Source organism: Hevea brasiliensis, chromosome 15, assembly GCF_030052815.1.
Source record: "Hevea brasiliensis isolate MT/VB/25A 57/8 chromosome 15, ASM3005281v1, whole genome shotgun sequence".
In the NCBI taxonomy this organism is placed as follows: domain Eukaryota; kingdom Viridiplantae; phylum Streptophyta; class Magnoliopsida; order Malpighiales; family Euphorbiaceae; genus Hevea; species Hevea brasiliensis.
This window is the reverse complement of record NC_079507.1, coordinates 34,355,569-34,373,062: the sequence shown is the minus strand read 5'-3', so window position 1 is coordinate 34,373,062 and position 17,494 is coordinate 34,355,569. Positions and strand designations below refer to the sequence as shown.

General features: G+C 36.4%; 1 protein-coding gene and 1 non-coding gene across 2 annotated transcripts; one reads left to right on the top strand and one right to left on the bottom strand.

The window, feature by feature from the left end:
• Positions 1 to 9,414: 9,414 nt before the first annotated feature.
• LOC110667805 (uncharacterized) lies at positions 9,415 to 10,310 on the bottom strand. Its single transcript, XM_058137063.1, has 2 exons — positions 10,246 to 10,310; positions 9,415 to 10,024 (listed from the first exon to the last, which is right to left on the bottom strand). Exons 1-2 carry the CDS (start codon positions 10,308 to 10,310, stop codon positions 9,415 to 9,417), a joined length of 675 nt encoding a protein of 224 aa, XP_057993046.1.
• A 911-nt stretch (positions 10,311 to 11,221) lies between these two features.
• On the top strand, positions 11,222 to 11,328 carry LOC131174366 (small nucleolar RNA R71). The gene has a single exon (XR_009144614.1). It is a non-coding gene; the product is annotated as a small nucleolar RNA R71 (small nucleolar RNA).
• Positions 11,329 to 17,494: the final 6,166 nt, after the last annotated feature.

The window sequence follows — 17,494 nt, the reverse complement described above, 5'->3', positions numbered from 1 at the left end:
TCTTAAAAAGTCAACAATTTGACTTGAATAGTGTAGTGAATAGTAACCCGAAACACAAAAACTTCGAGAACGTCGAAATTAGCACATTAAAGCTAGGTAAAAATGAAATGAAATTTATTTTTGGATTTATGCTAAGTTATGGTACTGAAACACTGTGAAATTGTGTGTTTCAGCTGAACAAGACTTGGAAGCTCTGAGAGACTGAGTCAAGGCCTAGAGGCGACTCACGTCAGGTCTGTGCACATAAGAGCAAGGAGAAAGCAGCAGAGTGAGCTGCTATCGAATTGTGGACCACATCGATCATTTTGTACGGGTATTATTTTATACCCTTGTAGATAATTTTGATGTAAATATAGAAATGTTGTATGTATCAATATTAGTTGAGCAGTTGTAAATAAATTGTAATAATATTATTTTGGATTTCCTTCTGTAAATTTAATATTTGTACATATGAATTTCATGTTTTATGCCTTGTGAATGAAGTATTAAATATTTTGAGATGATGAATTTTGATTTGTATTGTGGAATTACTTTGAAGTGATTTGAATTGAGTTGATTGAGATTTATTGGAGGTTAGAAGTTATGAAAAATTTTTGGAAGTGTTTTTCTCAGGTATTTGAAGAACTGTTTTCTCTAATTACAAACGGAACTCTGTCAAAATTTTTATAAAATTTGCAGCAAAATTTAAAATGGACAAAATTTTTACTAGTCTTTAAACCTTAAATAAATGGTTTTTAATTCTCACTAAAATGCTCACCACTTCCAAAATGTAAGAAAATTGTTTTAAAATCCCTTATAGGGTACTTAATGAGTTATCAGTAGGTAAAGTTCGGTAGTTCATTAAGTGTTCTACGGGATCATGTTATGCCTTACAGAGGGCTAAGGTGTGACATGTTTTAGTGGTATCAGAGCATGGTTTTTCAATAAATTTTGACTATGTGTATGAACATTTTGTTGATAAGTACAACTGCTCAAGTGTCTTTAATTGATACATATGACATATTTATATCATGGATATGCACTAACGGAGGTCAACCTCCTTGTGTTTGATCTCAGGAAGTAGAAAATTTTGGAAAACGGAATGGAAGGAGGAGATCATTCCGAAGAACAATCTGTTGAGGCTGAGGTTCAAGGGGAAGCCCCAAAGACTCCGAGCGTGAGTGGGTCACCACTCGGCTCCTACTCCAAAGATTGCGTTCCTCGTCGGTTTGTACAGCAGATGGCTGCGTTTTTCCAGCAAATAGCAGGTAATGTGCCACCCCAAGCTCAAGTGCAAGCACCTGTAGCACAACCACAGCCCTCAGCTCGGCAGTATGAAAAATTGATGAAATTTGGGGCCATTGAGTTTAAAGGCACTGTGGATCCACTGGAGGTAGAATAATGGTTAGAAAGAATGGAACGGGTTTTTAGAAAGCTGCAGTGTACGAAAGAATTAAAATTTGAGTATTCAGTATCTCTTCTCCAAGGGGATGCGTATGAATGGTGGAAGACCATCCCCCACACCCTGGTTGAGCCACCTGTGCTGACATGGACAGATTTCCTGAGGGAATTCAGGCAGAAATGGGTTCCTGATGCATATGTAGATATGAAATTACAAGAATTCTTAAGTTTGAAACAAGGGGAAAGAACCATAGCAGAATATGAGAGACTTCTCAAGGCTAAGCCACTATGCTGGAAGCTTAGTCTCCACCCCCAGAGACAGATGTAAGAGGTTTGAGTCCGGATTAAGGCCGAATTTGAGAATGCAAGTTGTGAGTTTTCGACATCAGAATTTTGCTGAATTGATCTCACTGGCCCTGCAACTGGAAAGGATAGAATCAGAAGGGGCAATAAAGAAGGGTACACAAGAAAAAGAGAAGACTAAAAAGACTATGGGACAAGCATCTGAGAGTGGTCCTGGAAAGAGGAAATAGTTTCGGGGATCCAGCTCCCGTAGATCTGGCAGAGGTAGATTTTCTGGCCAACGACCACCCCGGTCTAGTCAGCAGACCCAGCAGGCACCCCGAGGAGCTCTATCAGTCCGGCAGTGTGAAACTTGTGGGAGAACTCACGGTGGGGTTTGTTTCAAGGCCACCGATGCATGTTTTAACTGTGGAGGGAGAGGACATTTCGCTAAAGATTGCACTAGTCTGCGCCGGTCTGGACCTTCTGCTACATCTGAGGGATCAGCCCAAGTCTCTGCACCTAGAGGGTCACAGTTAGCTGCTAAAGGTAGAGGCAGAGGTAGGGGCCCTGGTAACACTCCTGGAAGTCAAAGCACCATTAACTGGGCCAAGACCAGTGGCGCACCAGTCAGAGTGTATACCATTCGTCAGAGGGAAGAAGCTGAAACATCAGACATTGTAGCTGGTAATTTTTCCATCCTTGACCAAGATGTACATGTGTTATTTGATCCTGGCTCCACACATTCGTTTGTTAGTGCTAGTGTGATGTGTTCTACTGCTATTCAGTGTATACCAATGGACTATGATGTGCTAGTAACTAGTCCATTAGGCTAGGAGGTCAGGGTAAATAGGCTATATAGGGACTGTCCTTTGGTGATCCAAGGACACACTTTTTTATCTGATTTAATTAAAATGCCCTTCAGAGATTATGACATTATCTTAGGCATGGATTGGTTAGCCAGGCATCATGCGATGATTGATCAGAGATCAAGATACTACTTTTGGTCTTCCTCAGTATAGTGATGTAGTAATACATGGGGAGAGACAGTTGTTACTTTCGAACATCATTTCAGCTGCACTGGCTAGAAAAATGATTAGAAAAGGGTGTGAGGCGTACTTGGCACATGTGATAGACACCCAAGTGGGGAGTCCAAAGATCGAGGACATTCCTATCAGATGTGACTTTCCGGATGTATTTCCTGATGAATTGCCAGGATTACCTCCAGAAAGAGAAGTGCAGTTTGAAATTGATGTTATACCTGGTGTGGACCCAATCTCCATAACACCATATAGAATGGCACCTGCAGAATTGAAGGAGTTGAAAGTACAGTTGCGAGAACTGCTTGACAAGGGCTTCATCCAGCCTAGTGTGTCACCTTGGGGAGCGCCAGTGTTGTTTGTTAAGAAGAAAGATGGCACTCTCTGGTTATGCATTGACTGTCAGCAGTTGAATAAGGTGACAATAAAGAACAGATACCCATTGCCCCGCATTGATAACTTATTTGATCAGTTGAGAGGTGCAACTGTGTTCTCCAAAATTGATCTGAGATCAGGCTATTATCAATTGAGAGTACAAAAGCAGAGTATTCCTAAAACTGCCTTCAGAACCCGCTATGGCCATTATGAGTTCTTGGTCATTCCATTCGGGTTAACTAATGCTCTGGCTGCTTTTATGGATCTGATGAACACTATCTTCATAACATACCTCGACCAGTTTGTTGTGGTATTTATCGATGATATATTGGTCTATTCGAGGAATGCAGAAGAGCATGATAGACATCTGCGGATTGTACTGCAGACTTTGAGGGAGAAACAGCTATACACCAAATTGTCGAAATGTGAATTTTGGCTGAAGGAGATATCCTTTTTGGGGCATATAGTATCAGCAGAGGGTATTAAGGTAGATCCTAGCAAGATTGAAGCTATCCTTAATTGGAAGCCACCCAGAAACGTCACAGAGATTCGCAGTTTTCTAGGGTTGGCTGGATACTACCGTCAATTTGTGAAGGGATTCTCCATGTTGGCATCTCCGTTGACCAAGCTACTTAGAAAGGATGTGAAATTTTAGTGGACGGACAAATGCCAGCAAAGTTTTGATGAATTGAAAAGATGTTTGTGAGGCTCGATCCGACTTTACCTACACCGGTAAAGAATATACGATTCTGATGATGCTTCTCATAATGGGTTAGGTTGTGTGTTGATGCAAGATCGAAATGTCATTGCCTATGCATCACGCTAGCTGAAACCGCATGAGAGGAATTATCCGACGCATGACTTGGAGCTTGCAGCCATCGTGTTTGCTCTTAAGATTTGGAGACATTATTTGTATGGGGAGAAGTGCTACATCTACATAGATCATAAGAGTTTGAAGTATTTGGGCACCCAGAAAGAGTTGAATTTGAGACAAAGGAGATGGTTAGAATTGATAAAAGACTATGATTGTCTGATTGACTATCAGCCAGGGAAAGCTAATGTTGTGGCTGACGCCCTAAGTCGCAAGACTATGGCCAGTCTACGGGTTACCCCTTTATCTTTGGCACATGAGTTGAGATCATTACATGCCAGTTTAGAGATTAATGATGAGGGGCAGACAGCAGTTGCATGGCATGTACAGCCAGTGTTAATTGATCAGATCAGAATGGCTGCTCAGAATGATGAAAGGTATCAGAAGCTATTGGAAGAAGTCCGGCAGGGTAAGAAACCAGAGTTCTCAATCAGAGATGATGGTTTACTGCTACACCAAGGCAGAATATGTGCTCCTAATGATGTTAATTTGAGGCAAATCATTTTGAAAGAAGCACATGAGTCTCCTTTTGCTATGCACCCTGGTGGTACAAAAATGTATAAAGGGCTAAAGGAGCAATACTGGTGGATGGGTATGAAGAGAGATGTGGCAGAGTTTGTATCCAAATGCCTAACTTGTCAGCAAGTAAAGGCAGAGCATCAAGTACCCACTGGGTTGTTGCATCCACTACCAGTGCCAGAATGGAAATGGGAAAGAATAACAATGGATTTTGTAATGGGACTTCTGAGGACACAGAAGAGTCATGATGCAGTGTAGGTCATTGTCGACAGATTGACTAAGTCTGCTCATTTTCTGCCAGTCCGAATGGACTACAGTTTAGACAGATTGGCCAGGTTGTACATCGATGAGATTGTGAGACTTCATGGAGTGCCAGTATCCATTGTATCAGACAGAGATCCTAGGTTAACTTCTAGATTCTGGGGTAGTCTTCAGAGAGCCCTAGGAACTAGATTGAACTTCAAGATCTTGCATTCCACCCACGCATGCATGGCCACCCGAGAGGGTAATTCAGATCTTGGAGGACATGCTACGGGCTTGTGTGATTGAGTTTGAGGGTAGTTGGGATACACACTTGCCTTTGATTGAGTTTGCTTACAACAACAGCTACCAATCAAGCATTGGGATGCCTCCATATAAAGCTTTGTATGGTAGAAAATGTAGAACCCCGTTGTGTTGGGATGACGTGGGTGAAAGAAAAATGATTGGACCCGAAATCGTTCAACAGACTGAAGAGAAAAATAGGGTGATCAAAGATCGACTTAAAGCTGCATCAGACCGTCAGAAGTCCTATATTGATTTGAAAAGAAGGGATATTGAGTATGCAGTGGGTGAGAAAGTTTTTCTCAAGGTTTCTTCTTGGAAAAGGATTATGAGATTCGGTAGAAAGGGGAAACTAAGTCCTCATTTTATCAGGCCATATGAGGTATTGTAAAGAGTGGGTCCTTTGGCTTATCGTCTGGCACTACCTCCAGAGTTGGAGAAGATACATAACGTCTTCCATGTGTCTGTGTTGAGGAGGTATCGATCAGACCCATCTCATGTACTACCAGTAGAAGAAATTGAAGTGAATCCAAACCTCACATATGAAGAAGAACCTATAAAGATTTTGGCTTATGAGGTGAAGCAGCTACGGAACAAGCAGATACCATTGGTAAAAGTGCTGTGGAACCACCATTCGGGCCAGGACGCTACTTGGGAACGAGAGGAGGACATGAGAAGACAACACCCACAGCTGTTCAGAGATTGATACCAGGTAAAATTTCGAGACGAAATTTATTTAAGGGGGGGGGGGGAGAATTGTAACACCCCTATTTGTATAGCCTGGTATATTTCACTGTTCCGGTGACTGGTGTCAGTCCGGACAATTAAGGGGATTAGAACCATACTTAAGACAACTAGAGAAACCATAAACACAAATAATTAGTGATTGCCAATTAGTTAAGTATAAATAAGAAAAACAGAACATAAGAAGTTAAACGAGCCGAGAGTCACAATGATGGGTGACCTCCTCGGGAATGACTGCGAAGTCATTTTAAACTCAAATTTCGAACCGTAAAATGTGACGCTGCGGTCCTTAGGACCCTTATGAACACAGTGGACAAGAGAAAATCATGAAAAAGTACTGTTAAGCCAGTCAAATAATTAGGTCAGGGAGCAGGAAGAAATATAGAATTATTTGCAAACCGGGATGAACCGGCGAGGGGCAATTTGGTCAATTGACCACGAGTGACTCGACCTAATCACAAAAAATCGGAGAAAAGAAAATTTCGGAATCGAGAATTAAATTAAAGAACTAATAGAAAAATAGAAAAAAAAAGAGAAAAATGAAAAAGTAAAAAGGTGATGACATCATGCATGACCTCATGCATGATGCCATAAATAAATTAATTAATTTAATTATTAATTTAGATTTTGTGGTCTTCCTTAACCTAAAATAAATAAAGAAAAGAAAAGAAAAAAAACATTATTTGGTCATCTTCCATCTCCCTTGCCACCTCACTCTCTCCTTCATTTCACCATTTTTAATCTTCCATTAAAGCTTGCACTCAAGCTTTAATTTGTTCACTTACCCTTCATAAATCCCATAAAAACCTTACTAGAGCTTGTAATCTCAACTTAAGAAGAAGATTGAAAGAAGAAAGGAGAACAAAAGATTGAGATTTGAGGATCTAAGCAAAGGTTAGTCTCTTAACTATCAATTAGTTAATTAAATGCATCATTAGTTGTTGAAATGAGCTTAGAAATTAATGAAATGAAATAAAAATATGGGGTGAGGACCATTACTGAAATTTTGGCCTGTTGAAGGGGAGCATGATCTTGTATGGTTTGATGGATTTAAATGAGTTTATGGACCTCCATTAGTTGATTGATTATGGTTGAAAGCTTTGAATTTAGTTAATTGCAACAATTAAGTGAATTGGGGTTTTGGGACTTAGGGTTTGTGAACCAAATATGTAAAAAATGAGTAAATGGCATGTTTGACCTATTGTGAAGTGAAAAATGGTCAATTGTGACCAAATGAGTTGTGTTTGAATTGTTGGAGTTGAAGCTAAATTCGGAGGGTATATGGTCATGCTGCTGGCAGCATAACCAAGGGAACTTTGAAGGACCAAAACTGAAATTTTAGAAGTCCAATTGATATGGTATCAATTGGGGATGAAAATAGACATAAAATGACACAATTTTCATTTAGGAACCATGCCCAAAAACTGACAAAAACCTAGTGAATAAATTGACCAAAGTTGAATAAGAGCATCACATCAGATAAACCGACCAAATGAACAGTATTTGTTCATTTGGTCATAACTCGAGCTAGGCAGGTCAAATTGACCTGGAATTTTACTAGTGATTAGAGGGATATAGACCTAAAACTTTCATGAAGAACACAAGTCCAAATTCTTCCAGCAACCAAGCCATTTGGCCTCCCCAAGTTGGTGACTCAAATCTGCCAGCACCAAAATTTGCCCAGAAAATCTGGGTTATTTTCCATCCGGCAGCCCTGATTCAAAGGGCCATAACTTGAGCTACAAAACTCCAATTGGGTTGATCCAAAAATGAGAATAAACTTAAGACAATAAGGAACATTTTCTATGAAGCAAGTTTTGCCAAATTCCAACAGTAGATTGACCAATGGAACAGTGCAACTTGGAGCACCAAAACTGAAAATTTGACAATTTGGCCAAAAGGATTTAAGCTTTGAGAAAATGACCAAAACCAACAAATTTAATGACCAAAATGTGGTATGTGGGTGAAGTTGGAGTTCCCATACCTATTAAGTCTTAAAAAGTCAACAATTTGACTTGAATAGTGTAGTGAATAGTAACCCGAAACACAAAAACTTCGAGAACGTCGAAATTAGCACATTAAAGCTAGGTAAAAATGAAATGAAATTTATTTTTGGATTTATGCTAAGTTATGGTACTGAAACACTGTGAAATTGTGTGTTTCAGCTGAACAAGACTTGGAAGCTCTGAGAGACTGAGTCAAGGCCTAGAGGCGACTCACGTCAGGTATGTGCACAGTAATCTTTGTTTAAATATATGATTCTTGAAAATTTGACTTTTCTTGAGTTAATTACGAATTGTGTTGCCATTTATGATTGTGAATATGACTTTGAAAATTTACCAGATTTCCAATAAATTATTTGAATAAATTGTTTTGAGTTGATTTTATGTTCACACTTAGCATGACAGTATCACATTATTCCTCATCCATTTATGTGGTTGAGATCGTTTATTTTCCTCCCTCTCTGGCTTGCCAGTTGAGGTTGAGATCGGATGAGTACTCATTAGCTAGCTAGCCACCTCCCTCATTGATTTCGATTAATGGGGTTGTAGATTGCTTTGTCATGGTATACAACACGGCATTGATAGAAAATTTTGTGTCATAGCTTAAGTTGCGTATGATTTTGGCAACACAGTGTTTAATAAATTATTTGACTAAATGGTGTTATTATGAGCTTTGATATTTGTGAAATGTGATTGAGAACTATTCAAATTGTGTTTCATCAATGAACGATTTATGTATTGCATTTCAAATTTTTATTGTGCACCACTGAGTATTTTATACTCAGCGATAGCTTATTTTGCTGTCGCAGATAAGAGCAAGGAGAAAGCAGCAGAGTGAGCTGCTATCGAATTGTGGACCACATCGATCATTTTGTACGGGTATTATTTTATACCCTTGTAGATAATTTTGATGTAAATATAGAAATGTTATATGTATCAATATTAGTTGAGCAGTTGTAAATAAATTGTAATAATATTATTTTGGATTTCCTTCTATAAATTTAATATTTGTACATATGAATTTCATGTTTTATGCATTGTGAATGAAGTATTAAATATTTTGAGATGATGAATTTTGATTTGTATTGTGGAATTACTTTGAAGTGATTTGAATTGAGTTGATTGAGATTTATTGGAGGTTGGAAGTTATGAAAAATTTTTGGAAGTGTTTTTCTCAGGTATTTGAAGAACTGTTTTCTCCAATTACAAACGGAACTCTGTCAAAATTTTTATAAAATTTGCAGCAAAATTTAAAATGGACAAAATTTTTACTAGTCTTTAAACCTTGAATAAATGGTTTTTAATTCTCACTAAAATGCTCACCACTTCCAAAATGTAAGAAAATTGTTTTAAAATCCCTTGTAGGGTACTTAATGAGTTATCGGTAGGTGAAGTTCGGTAGTTCATTAAGTGTTCTACGGGATCATGTTATGCCTTACAGAGGGGTAAGGTGTGACACAACAGGTGCTAAAATGAATTTATACTTCAACTTTTTCCCATTATATGTGAAAATACCTGTTGCTTTGTTCAGAATCGCAACTATATCTTGAAGAATATTCTTACAAACTTTAGATGAATCTCCTCTTTTGAGTGATTTTGATGGAGGCTTGAGCTTAACTTTTGAAGCTTCATTATTAATCAAATGAGATGGTTAAGCTTACTTTTTCTTTCGCACTTTATGCTGATTACATTGCATTGGAATAGCTTGATTTTCCTCTAGTTTAGTAACTTCAGTTTCAGCATCATGCTCTATAACATCTACCCTATAACAAGAATTCATCACAGCTGGTTCCTTGGAATGTTGGAATAAATTAAACTCTATTTCCTCCTCCCCCACTGTCAACTTCAATTTCCCATTCTTTACATCTATATTAGCTCCTGCAGTGGCTAAAAATGGCCTTCCAAGTATGATGGGTGTTCTTACATCCTCCTCCATCTCTAGTACAATAAAATCCACTGGAATGAAAAACTTCCCAACTTTTAATGGTACATTCTCTAAAATCCAAACTGGATACTTTATAGATCTATTAGCTAACTGCAAAGAAATAGTTATGGGCTTTAGATCTCCAACCTTTAACTTCTCACATATGGAAAGTGGCATCAAGCTAACACTAGCCCCCAAGTCACATAATGCTCTCTCAATACTTGTTTCTCCAATGTGACATGGTATGGAAAAACTTCCAGGATCTTTCAGCTTAGGTGGGAGCTTGTTCTGCAATATAGCACTGCACTCCTCAGTAAGTGCAACAGTTTCATAATCTTCCAACCTTATTTTATTTGATAAAATCTCCCTCAAAAACTTAGCATAAGAAGGCATTTGAGAAATGACATCGGTGAATAGAATGTTGATGTACAACTTCTTCAAAACTTCAAGGAATTTCCCAAACTGCTTATCTAATTGTGCTTTATGAAACCTTTGAGGAGAGGGCAATGGTGGCTTGTATGGTGCAGGAGGCACATATTTGTCTTCTATTTTCTTTTTATCTACTTTCTCTTTATTTGCTTCCTTACTAGCTTTAGCTTTAGTTGAAGTGGATTCACTCTCCCACTCATCTTTCTTTTCTTTCAACTTTACTTCAATTTCTTATTCTTCCCCCATTACCTTTCCACTTCTTAAAGTAACAGCATTGCACTGCTCCTTTGGATTCTCAGGTTGGCTAGGAAGCTTCCCAAAAGCTTTACTATTTGAAGAGCTAGCCTGTTGAGCTATTTGATTCTCTAACATCTTGTTGTGTGTTGCCATTTGATCTACTTTAGATGCTAATTGAGAAATCATATCTTGTTGACTTTGATGGCTCACAAGTAGAGTCTCAATCATAGCTTCTAATCTAGCTGTCTTGTCTGGTTGTGCTTGTTGTGGTAGAGGTGGAGCAGGTGCATTTTGAGGTTTAGAAATTCCAGGAGGAGGACCTCTATTCTGTTGAAAATTCTGATGTTGTTGATACCCAGAAGGTTGCTGAAAATTTTGATGTTGTCCTTGTCTACCTCCCCAAGAGAAATTGTGGTGGTTTCTCCATGCTGGATCATAAGTTGTAGAAAATGGGTTACCACCTGGTCTTTGATTGTAGTTCCCCACATAATCCACTTGCTCACTTGAAAAATCTTAATTAAGTGCAGAAAAATCTGCTGCACAATTGACATTTGCAGCTCCAACTTCTGCTGAATTACTAGAACCTCCAGCTGAAGAATCTACTTTCATGCTTAGCTTGTCCATTTTCCTTGTCAAAGCATTAAACTTAGCATTTATCATATTCATAGCATCAAGCTCGAACATACCAGCTGGTTTCTTGATCTCATTCCTCTCACAACTCCATTGGTAGTTGTTATAAGCAATTTTATCAAGAGCAGAAAAAGCTTCATCTTCAGATTTTTCCATAAGATCACCTCCAAAAGATGCATCAATTGTACTTCTAATAGCTGGTGAAACTCCATTGTAAAAGTGTTGAACAAGCATCCACTTAGGAATCCCATGATGTGGACATCTCCTTTGTAAATCCTTGTACCTCTCCCATGCTTCATACAAGCTCTCATCATCTCTAGGTTTGAAAGAAGTCAGCTTATTTCTCAGCTTAGCTGTCTTGCTTGGTGGAAAATATTGAGCTAAAAATGCTTGCGAAAGTTCATCCCATGTTGTGATAGAACCCGGTAGCAAAGAATGTAACCACTCTCTAGCTCGGTCCTTCAGAGAAAAAGGAAATAATCTGAGTCGAATTGCATCATCAGAAACTCCATTTATCTTCAACATATCACTGATCTCAAGAAAGTGTGCTAGATGCACATGTGGACTTTCACTTGGATTTCCTCCAAATTGTGATTGTTGTACCATCTGATAGAGTGCAGGCTTCAGTTCAAAATTGTTAGCTTCTACTCTTGGTCTTGTGATACTTGGCATGAAATCCCCAATATTAGGATAGGCATGATCCTTCACATAGCGATTGTTATTGTTGTTGGCCATTTCTTCTTGTAATTGCTCTTGCTCTTGTGCTCTTTCTTGTTGTTGTTGAGCTTTAATTTCAGCTTTTCTCCTTTTAGATTCTACTCTTAAAGCTTTTGCTGTCTTTTCTATTTCTGGATCAAAGAATAGATTAATTTTGTCACTTTTTGTTCTTCTTATAAAATAAAGTACCTGAAAAAACAAAATAAACAAATTCTCAAAGTAAAATGGTAAAAAGAAAATAAAATAAAATGCCCAAATTAACCAAACAAACAATTGTTCAATATCAAACAAAAAATCAAATCCCCGGCAACAGCACCAAAAACTTGATGTGGCTTATTCGCAAGTACACGGGTCGTTTCAAGTAATAAAGTGATGAATCAAGTATCGTTCCCACGAGGATTTACTGCTTGAGTACTAAACTATGAATGAAGCGATTATTTGGGCTAATGATTAATGGATAAATGGTAAATGTAAATAAGCAAGGTAAATTGATTAATCTAATTGAAATGGGTAAAGAGCAAACAAATAAATTCTAATTCTAGTTCGCAATTAAACTAAATTAACAATGGGTAATTTAAATGAAAGTCTAATTATATTAAAAATGATTCCAGAGTTGGGGGTTTATACATAAATTAATTGGGATTTGTCTTGGGCATTCCAATTTTTAGGGAAAAATAGAGTTTGAAGGAAATTGATTCTAAATTCCTTTGATATCTTTTCTCAAGCAAACCAAAGTGTGTTCTAAAATAACCAAACCTACTTTCGTATGTCATTTGATTACTTTAAAACCCATTAAGTTTTATAACCAATAATTAATTCCTCTTAAAATCCTAGTTTATTTCTAAATCTAGGTGATTTTAACTTCCAATCCTTAATTATCTATCAATGACTTTCACATTTCGGTCCTTCAATCAAAGATTAACACAATACCTAATGGGTACCAACATTAGGCAAGTAAATCAAGCACACAAGGAAGGAATCAAAACTCATATTTATGTAAAATAAGGAAATACCCAGTCCAAATCCACAAATTAATCTAAAACATATTTTCCAACTCTGAAATCTAAAGAGTTTACTCACACATGATGGTATTTACAAGAAAGGTTGATGGAAAAGTAAAGAAAAACATGATAAAAGGACTAAAATAGAAAAAACCCAAGTAGAAGAACCAAAATCTCTAGTTTCTGGAGCTCCAAAACTGGTGCAGCAGCTCCTCCCCAAAAGAAAATGGCATCTTCTCTCTCTCTCTATTAAATTTTCTTTCCTTTTTGTCTTTCCTCCCTTTCCTCTTGTGGCAAAATTTAGGAAATGATGAATTTATATGGTCCTAAAAAGCTGCCCTAAAAGTAAATAAGAGCCAAGGAGTGGATAGGAAATGAGATGTAAAATTATCCAAGTCAGCAGCATTTTTCACGTTCTAGGCAGTCTGCTTAGGGTTCGGCTTAACCCTAAGCAGCTTCTTAGTAAATTTCAGCTTCTGGTCGCACTGTTTGCTTAAGGTTAAGCAAACCCTTAGCAAATCTCAGTAGACTTAGAGTAAAATAGATTTTTCTACTCATGCTTGACTTGTGCTGCACCTTAAGTACTGCCGCTTTACCCTAAGCAGGATCTTAAGCAAAGTCTCAAGCAAATTTCGACTAACTTGCTTTTTCAAGGCTTGATTTCTTCAACTTTCCTCTATGCTTAAAGAACTCCAAATTTCTTCAAATCACTTCCTAATGCACTCATTGATCTTCAATTTGCCACAAAATCCTATCAAAAATAACAAAATTACAAAAATCAAATATAAAGTATCTAAAGTTAACAAATATGCTAAAATAAAGCTAAAAACATAAAATATACTAAAATATAAGGGTAAAATGGATGCAAAACTACCCTAAAATGCCTATATGAAATGAGTGTAATAAGGAGTCAGCTCTAGGGGTGAATTCACCAAATTGCCCCTCGCTAGTCCGATCCGGTTTGCTAGTTATTTGATATTTCTTCCGGATCTCTGACCTAATTATTTGACCGGTTTAACAATTCTTTTTCGTGATTTTCTCCTTTCTACTGTGTTCGCAATAGTCCTAAGGACCGCAGCGTTACATTTTATGGTTCGAAATTTGAGTTTAAATCGACATTGCAGTCCTTCCCGAGAAGGTCACCCATTGCTGTGACTCTCGGCTCATTTAACTTCTTGTGTTCTATTTTTTTTATTTATAGTTAACTAATTGACAATTACTAATTATTTGTATTCAGGGTTTATCTAGGTGTCTTAGATGTGGTTCTACTTCTCTTAATTGTCCGGACCGACACCGGTCACCGAAACAGTGAAATATACCAGGCTATACAAATAGGGGTGTTACATATGAGATGTAAATAAGATGGAATGGTGAGCTCATGCCATCTAACAAACATGATAGGCACTTATACATGATAAGTAGGCCAAACCAGTGACACTTATGACAAGCACATGGAGTTTACTCTTGTCAATGCATTGTCATAAATTATATCAGTGCATATAATTTTTAGACCTGAGATAGCACAGTTATCTTGTATATAGGTGGTTTGAGTTTGATACTGCTTTCATACTTGTACTCTATATGGGTATATGGGCATGTGTTGGCTCCTACTAGTTATATATGGAGGTAGGTGTTGATCAAGATGGAATCTGTTCCTCTAAGTAAATATGAATAAAATCCTATGTTCATTTAATTGTTCTTGATGTTTCAAGTTCCTGGCCAGGACAGATAGATTTAATCAGAAAAGAGTTTTTGATGATAAAAATCTTTTTATCAATAACTGGAATTAAAAGAGAACATAACATTCATAGCAAATGGGGTTTGATATAAACCATGACTCCAGCTCGAATTGGGATTTTGTAACAGAGAGATTCTAGTGCATGGTAACATATGATTATAGATTCATTTAAGGTAAACCTTATTACTAATTGGGTGGCTATGGCATGCTATGCTAGGTGTTAACCATGGTCTATGAGGTGCATAAAATGATTTGGAGAAATCATTTATGGTAAGAAAGAGTTCTGAATATATTGAGAGCTGATATCATGTCTCATTGCCAATTAGTGATGAGCCTAGTAAGTCACACACATACACAAGTAATCACCAAATTAAATATGATTTAATTAATTAATTAAAGAGTTTAATTGGTTAATTAAATATGTTTAGTTTGCAATTAGATTGCAAAGTCCCTAGAATGGCTTGAAACCAAATCTAGGTTATTGGATGTATATTTAAAGTGTTTAAATATGAATTTAATTAATTAATTTATATTTGATATAAATTGATTAGAAGAAGAGAAATAATTATTTTAGGTTGAGAACTCAAAACTAAGACACCGGGGTATTTTGGTCATTTCACAGGGTGACATGTGACACCATGAGATGGTGACACATGGCACTACATATAAGCTTGCCAAATATCTTTTAATCATGTAAGATGATTAAAGTCAAGATTAAATATTGGTTTGACACTTAGCACAATGTGATTGGGTCAATTAAAATTTTTTATCTATTTGATTTCAATGATAAACAGCATATTAAAAATCTTTTAATACATTTTTGGATCTACGTTTTCCATTTAAGATTTTAGAATTAATCAGATTAATTATTAGAACCCTAGATTAGATCAAGAACAAGTGCACTAACCTTTTGATGCACTACAGTGTGTTTGGCACCTTTGGGATATGTCTTTAGGACACCAGATGTTGTCCCTCTAGCTTGTCCACACCAAGATCACCTATGGCAGCCCTTGAACAGCTTTTAAAGCTTTTTCTATGAATTAGAAAATCAAGTTTTACCTTTTAAGAGATTACAGATGTAAACAGGACACTAAAAACAATTTCTAGTATTTTTAATTCAAGAGATTGTTTGCTAATCTATTTGAATTGATGAGAGAAGAAGAAAAAGAGAAGGGAATAGCAACCAAGGTGGTGGCACAAAGAGAATAAGCAGCTTGCTTAATTTGTTCTTTCATCCTTACCCTTATATAGCTAGGTCACCACTTAAAACCCTTGCCACATATCACCTTCTGATTGGCTCTAGGTTTAATTGACCCAATCACATTGTGCCAAGTGTCAAACCTATATTTAATCTTAATTTTAATCATCTTACATAATTAAAAGACATTTGGCAAGCATATGTGTAGTGCCCTGTGTCACCATCTCATGGTGCCACATGTCACCCTGTGAAATGACCAAAATACCCCTGTGTCTTAATTTTGAGTTCTCAACCCAAAATAATTATTTCTCTTCTTCTAATCAATTTATATCAAATATAAATTAATTAATTGATCTCTATTAATTAATTTCTCATTAATTAAATTCATATTTAAACACTTTAAATATAAATTTAACCTATACTATACATCCAATAACCTAGATTTGGTTTCAAGCCATGCTAGGGACTTTGCAATCTAACTGCAAACCAAACCTATTTAATTAATCAATTAAACTTTTAATTGATTAACTAAATCATAATTAATTTGGTGATTACTTGTGCATGTATGTGACTTACTAGGCTCATCACTAATTGACAATGAGACATGATATCAACTCTTAATATCATTAGAACTCTTTCTTACCATAAATGATTTCTCTAAATCATTTTATGCACCTCATAGACCATCGTTAACACCTAACATAGCATGCCATGGCTACCCAATTAGTAATAAGGTTTACCATAAATGAACCTATAATCATATGTTACCATGCACTAGAATCTCTCTGTTACAAAATCCCAATTCGAGCTGAAGTCATGGTTTATGTCAAACCCCATTTGCTATGAATATTATGTTCTCTTTTAATTCCAGTTCTTGATTAAAAGATTTTTCTCATCAAAAACTCTTTTCTGATTAAATCTATCTATCTTGGCCAGGAATGTGAAACATCAAGAACAATTAAATAAACATAGGATTTTATCCCTATTTACTTAGAGGAACAGATTCCATCTTGATCAACACCTACCTCCATATATAACTAATAGGAGCCAACACATGCCTATATACCCATACACAGTACAAGTATGAAAGCAGTATCAAACTCAAACCACCTATATGCAAGATAACTGTGCTATCTCAGGTCTAAAAATTATATGCACTGATAAAATTTATGACAATGCATTGACAAGAGTAAACTCCATGTGCTTGTCATAAGTGTCACAGGTTCGACCTACTTATCATGTATAAGTGCCTATCATGTTTGTTATATGGCATGAGACTCACTATTCTATCTTATTTACATCTCATATAAATAACTTGGGAACAAACATGATTACAATCTTTCCTTATTGTCATGTCCTTATTGTGAAGTATCCTCGATTGTGAACCTATTTATGATACTTTGTGCTAGAACTACTGTCACTCATATTCTTAACAACTTGAGAATAATATTTTTAATAAAATATCAATGGACCTTTTCTATTACACATAAATATATTATATAAATGGAAAAGTGAAAATACCTTTTATTAATAAAATATATACAAGATACATACTAAATGATATGCTCTAGGGCATACTACTAACAAAACATAGTGGCTCTGATACCAATTAAAGGAGCGGAAGCATGAAAAACACAAATTTAGATCATTGAAATTCAAAATTTTTCATCTAAGGTCACATGCTTCATGCAAGATTCATTTTTATCTATTTGATTTCAATGATAAACAGCATATTAAAACTCTTTTAATATATTTTTGGATCTATATTTGCCATTTAAGATTTTAGAATTAATAGATTAACTCTTTAGAACCCTAGATTAGATCAAGAACAAGTGCACTAAGCTTTTTGATGCACTGCAGTGT